This window comes from Wyeomyia smithii, chromosome 3 (assembly GCF_029784165.1).
Source record: "Wyeomyia smithii strain HCP4-BCI-WySm-NY-G18 chromosome 3, ASM2978416v1, whole genome shotgun sequence".
NCBI lineage: Eukaryota > Metazoa > Arthropoda > Insecta > Diptera > Culicidae > Wyeomyia > Wyeomyia smithii.
Window position 1 is genome coordinate 143,172,337 of NC_073696.1, and position 6,094 is coordinate 143,178,430.

Consider the following 6,094-nt stretch of genomic DNA (forward strand, 5'->3'; position numbering starts at 1 on the left):
ATAGGTATTTTTCATGTTTCATACATCACCAAGAGCATTTCCGCTGTGCCTCTGACAAAATTCACATTTTTTGCCCCATAACTTCCGTCAGACCCTAATGCTAACCATAAGATTTTGTCAGATGGTAGCTTGGCATGCCTGCTAACTTTCCAACATGGTTCGGTGATAGGTATTTGTGTGGGCTGAATAAACCACAGTGTAATATGTGCTGAGCTTCCGCTAGTTCAATATTGTGGAAAGCTGGATGTGATTGTACTCTGCTCAGCTGGCCATGAGCTACGCGAGCCACCGTGACACGGGCTATTCTATCTTCATCGGTCACCAAGGTAAGACGTGTTTTACAGTAGCAGCGCTGGGTGATTCCTAAGTAGCTAACAGAACTTCACATTGGCGATCCTGCCAGGAGTGCTCATTCGGACAATGCAGAACTTTCTTTTTTGTATAATATTATGTATCCAATAAAATAAAAAAATTTTAATTTTTTTATTTCCATGGAAACGGGAAAATAACTGAGAAAGTACTTCAAATGAAGCGGATCGGGACGACCGCTATATGAAAAATGCTGATTTTGAGAATGACTGAAAGTCTGCGTGTGTCGGGAGACCACAATCGATTAAACTAAAGCGAGTCGGGACAACCGCTTCGATAAATTCACGCATGAAAGTTTTAGTTATAAAGCGGAACGGGACGTCCGCAGCTGGTACCCAGCGAAGAACATACATTTTTCGAATGACGCGAAAATGTGATCTGTTATGTGCGTAATTTTAACCCTAACCAAAAAAAAAACCCCGCAATGTGCTAATTTATGTAGTAACATTGCATTTACAGTAACAAGGCGATCTAAACAATACTTCTTCGAGGCAATGGCGTGCAAGAAGCGATATATCCTGGCAGCGAATATCGCTGAGACTGACGGCATTGACATAGAGCTTGCCCGATTCGTAGAGGTACGCTCAGACGAGCCCGGAGCTGAAACCCATTCAGCCAAGAACCGTGAGCCGGACGAACTAGACGTGTCCAAGCGGAGCTCTACTGACACAAATGACAGTGAAGACGATTCCAAGCGTAGTTCCAGTGACGAGAGTGACGAAGAGGAGGATATCGAGTCCTGTGCAAACAACTTAATCTCAGGATCAACTGGTATCGACACTCAAGATAATCAACAGGCCATTTCGAGGACAAAGGAGAATCGACAGAGCAGCTCACCCGTTAAAGATAAACCGCAAGGTGCACAGGAGAGGTTGGTACCAACAAAGAATCCACCAGAAACTCTCGAACGACCAGTTGAAGTGCATCCGGAATCATCAAACGATCGGATGGAGCGTATGGAAAAAGTTTTAGCAGACATGAGTACGGCAATAACACGATTGCATTCTTACGACTTGCCATCGTCATCGCGTTTTCGGACTGAAACAACGTGGAATTTCCCACGCACATCGATCTGTACCGAAGCAACTCCAACAACTATTCGTTGGGATAATATCAAACCGTTCCCTTGTGGTGTTCCCGCAAATAAAATGTGGGAGGAGTGGAACCGATATATTGACAATTTTGAGATTGCCGCCTCCTTGAGCAACGCCAACGACCCCTCCAGGAGGACGCAACTACTGTACCTGTCTATGGGACCCGACTTGCAAGAGATCGTTCGTGCAGCCAAATTATGCCCTCCAAGATTGGAGGACGGAAATTGCTACAAACTTTTCATAACAAACATAACCGATTATTTCCGCGCCATGACAGATACGGCGGCCGAACATGAGGCGTTTTCGCGCATGAAGCAGAATGCTGGCGAGTCCGCAGTTGCTTTCCACGCACGCCTCATGTGCAAGATGAGATTGTGCAATTATAGCCCTGAAGATCAGGACCGTTTCGTGCGGGCACAGCTTCTGAAAGGGTTGAGGAACAAGGAAATTGTTAAAATAGCCAGAACGTATGGACATGAAGCGAACTTCATAGTACAAGCTGCAACGCGCGACGAAGCATATGAAGCGGAAACTTCCACTGCAGAAGCAAATATATTCGAAGTAACCAACCGAAACACCTCGACCCGAACCGCAAACCATGAATGCAACAGGAAGCGCAGGAGTTTGAGTGAACGTTATAGTACAACACTCACGAAAAGTCGCCAGCAAAACTATGGACAAGGTCGACGCTCTCGTTGTACGAAATGTAATTTGATGAGTCACAGGCACGGCATTTGTCCGGCTCTTCAGAAGAATTGCAGCAATTGTCATAAGAGTGGTCACTTTGCGGCGGCATGCCGGAATAGACGCGTACGTGCTATCCAATTTAAGCAAGACGATCTAGAGAGTGAACTTTCCGAGGTTGAGACACAGGAAGTAACTCAACAGGTACTAAAGAAATAGATCAAATTAAGGCTGTTGTTGAATTAAACAAATGATACCGTTGAAAAAAATTCGTATTTTGTTTTCTTTTAGGGTGTTAATGTACTCTCTTTGGATGACGTCTTGATAGAATGTAGTTTGGGATCATCGAGCTCGATCCAGTTTTTAATTGACTCTGGCGCTGACGTGAATATCGTTTGCGGACAGGATTGGGAATGCTTGAAGCGTGAGCTTAACTCAGGCAAAGCGAAGATTAAGATGGTTGAAATGCCCAGCAGGGGGATACACGCGTATGGTTCTACAGACCCAATGATTGTCGAATGCTCGTTCAAAGCCAAAATATCTGTAATGAACGCTATCAAACCATCAGTTAAGGCTACGTTCTATGTTATATGCAAAGGTCGTAGGTCGCTCTTAGGCCGTTCAACAGCGAATGATTTAAGAATACTACAGGTTGGGTCAGGTGTCAATAATTTCGAAATCTTAGATGACAACAACGAGAACAACAAGTTTCCAAAAATGCCTGGAGTCACGGTCAAGTTTAGTGTAAATAAAGCGATCGCCCCGGTAAAAAACGCGTACTATAATGTACCAGCTGCATACAGGGAAGCAGCTCGACAAAGGCTACATGAGATGGAATCGCGTGGAATAATCGAGAGAGTTACCTCGGCGCCCAGCTGGATCAGCGGAATGTCTGCTGTTCCGCAAGGAAAAAACGATTTCAGGCTCGTGGTGAACATGAGGGCTCCAAACAGAGCTATTAATCGAGAGTATTTTCGTCTTCCGCTTGTCGAGGAAATGAAGGTTAAACTCTATGGAGCCAAGTTTTTCTCGAAACTTGATCTCAGTAACGCGTTTCGCCACCTTGAACTTTCAAAGGAATCTAGGGACTTAACAACATTTTTAACGGAAGATGGGATGTACAGGTTTACCCGCCTGATGTTCGGAGTGAACTGTGCTCCTGAGGCATTTCAACGCGAGATGATGCGTATATTGAAGGACGTAGGCAATATCATCGTCTACATAGACGACATTCTAATATTCGCACAGACACTGGAAGAGCTTCATAAATCTGTGGCAAAGGTGCTTAAAATCCTGAAAGAAACTCTCAACACCGGGAAATGTGAGTTCGACAAAACTAGAATTAAGTTCCTAGGTCACGAGCTAGACGCTGAAGGTTTCCATATAGAGGACGAAAAGATCAGCAGCATCTGTAACTTTCGAGAACCATCCACTCTTTCGGAGCTGAGAAGCTTTCTGGGACTGGCTTCGTTTGTCAGTCCATACTTACAGAACTTTGCAAACAATTCGAGCGCTCTGTGGGCCGCTACAACATCAAAAACATGGTCTTGGGGACAGAAAAAAAAGAAAGCATTCAATCTGATTCGACAGCAAATCGTAGAATGCACAATTGCCCTAGGTTATTTTTCTGAGAAAGACAGAACGATTCTTTATACCGATGCATCACCGGTAGCCTTGGGAGCCGTATTAATACAAGAAAGTAACAAACACTCTCCACGAATAATCAGCTTCGCTTCAAAAACCTTGACTACGACTGAGCGGAAATATCCCCAGGATCAGCGCGAAGCACTAAGTGCAGTATGGGCCGTAGAACATTTTTCATTTTTTCTGCTCGGTAGGAATTTCACTCTACGTACAGACGCGCAAGGCGTGGCGTTCATTTTAAATCGGTCTAGAGAAGATTCGAAACGGGCACTAACCCGAGCCGACGGATGGGCGCTTCGTTTGAGCCCGTATAATTACGATGTAGAATATGTTCGTGGGAGAGACAATATTGCAGACTCCTCCTCAAGGCTGTACTGTGGCGAAGATGCTCCATTTGATGAGGATGCAAGCCCGTGGGAGATCGCGCACCTACAGGCGAACAGAGTAGAATTCCTCACAGAACAGGACATCAGAGAGGCCACCGCAACTGACGAAATGCTTCAAAACGTGTCGAATGCTTTATCTTCAGGAAACTGGTCTAAAGATGTGAGAAGGTATCAGGCGGTAGAGAAGGACTTGACAGTAGAAGATGGCATTTTAATCAAGACAGGATGTGCTGTGATACCTAAATCACTCCGAACAAAGGCTTTGGAAGTTGCTCATATAGGTCACCCTTCAACAGCCAAAATGGAGAGCATCGTAAGGCAGCGTATATGGTGGCCCGGAATCTCGAAAGACGTAGAAAAATGGGTTGAAGGATGTAGAACGTGTGCCATCAACGGAAAACCAGAAAAACGAACCCCGATGGAACGAATTTTTATACCTAAAACTGTTTGGGAAACAATAGCCATGGACTTTAATGGTCCTTACGTCAAGTTCGGTGGTATTTTAATCCTAGTAATTGTGGATTATCGGTCTAGGTACGTTTTTGCCAGACCTGTGAAGTCTACCAGTTTCGAGTATACCAGGAAGGTACTTGAGGAGATTTTCGAGAAAGAAGGTTATCCTAAGTGCATAAAAACCGATAATGGACCACCATTCAGTGGGGACGATTATAAAACTTTCTGCGCCCAGCGAGGAATCAACACGATCTACTCTACTCCTTTATTCCCGCAACAAAACGGGTTGGTAGAATCGTGTATGAAAATTATCAATAAAGCAATGATAGCAGCATCAATCGAAAATACGAACTACATAAAAGAATTACAACGAGCAATCAATGCGTATAACGCTGCGGTGCATAGCGTAACTAAGGTGCCACCGGAGGAAATCATGCTTGGTCGAAGAGTAAAACGTAGTCTTCCTCTTCTACGGCACAGAAAAGCATCGTTTGACGAAGATATTTTGGAGAAATCTGACCGGGAATCAAAGCTTTCGAGTAAACTTCGCGAAGACGCCAGACGTGGCGCACGAAAATGCAAGGTAAAGCCCGAAGATATGGTCATTATTGAGCGACACACACGTGCAAAAGGCGATTCTCGTTTCAATCCAATACATTATAAAGTGATGGATGAAAAAAACGGCAACTTAACTCTGAACGATGATGACGGACATGTGTTAAAACGGCATGTCTCCCAGACTAGAAAGATATCCGTTTGGCGCAGCAGCAGCAAATCCGAAGACACCGGTCAACCTCGCCAGACTTTCACAGAACCGGTCAAGATCACAGACATGACAGAGACCGCAACGACATCGCGAGCGCTCCGTAAGAGAAAGGCTCCTTCATATATGAATTAGACTAATCAGTGAAAAAAAAAGAAAAAAAAACATATATGAATAATAATAATCCGCTAGAGCATACGCAACGATATTAAAAGGGTAAGTAATAAAAATCATTCAGTTCATACCTGGTTTCTATATCTCTTAATAAAAAAGTTATCGACGAACGCTAGCCAAAAATAAAAATTTTAAAATTGTGGCGCAACAGTCTCTAGTGAGGAAGGGAGATGTGTGGGCTGAATGAACCACTGTGTAATATGTGCTGAACTTCCGCTAGTTCAATATTGTGGAAAGCTGGATGTGATTATACTCTGCTCAGCTGGCCATGAGCTACGCGAGCCACCGTGAAGCCTGTATCAGACTAACCGTCGTAGCGGTCAACCGCTACCGTTCCGTTCTTTTTCGACCAATCAGAACACAGCGGTCGACCGTCGCTTGTTGTTGTTGCAAAAAATAGAATTACTTCTATTTTTGCCGCCAGCCGTTCTCAACGGTTGGCGACTGCTGTCATTGACATGGCGAAGGCAAACGAATCTCTTCACACCTACACAAGATCACATATAGAGACTTGACAAATGAAAATG

The 6,094-nt window shown here is 44.4% G+C and overlaps 1 protein-coding gene across 1 annotated transcript; it reads left to right on the forward strand.

Moving 5' to 3' along the window:
* Positions 1-863: 863 nt before the first annotated feature.
* LOC129728626 (uncharacterized protein K02A2.6-like) lies at positions 864-5,528 on the forward strand. The gene is made up of 2 exons (XM_055687077.1): positions 864-2,351; positions 2,439-5,528. Exons 1-2 carry the CDS (start codon positions 864-866, stop codon positions 5,526-5,528), a joined length of 4,578 nt encoding a protein of 1,525 aa, XP_055543052.1.
* The last annotated feature ends 566 nt before the right edge of the window (positions 5,529-6,094 follow it).

Coding starts and splice junctions, on each gene's coding strand:
- LOC129728626 (XM_055687077.1), top strand. CDS start 864: ATGGCGTGCAAGAAGCGATATATCCTGGCAGCGAATATCGCTGAGACT. Junction 2,352..2,438: donor CACAGGAAGTAACTCAACAG/GTACTAAAGAAA, acceptor GTTTTCTTTTAG/GGTGTTAATGTACTCTCTTT.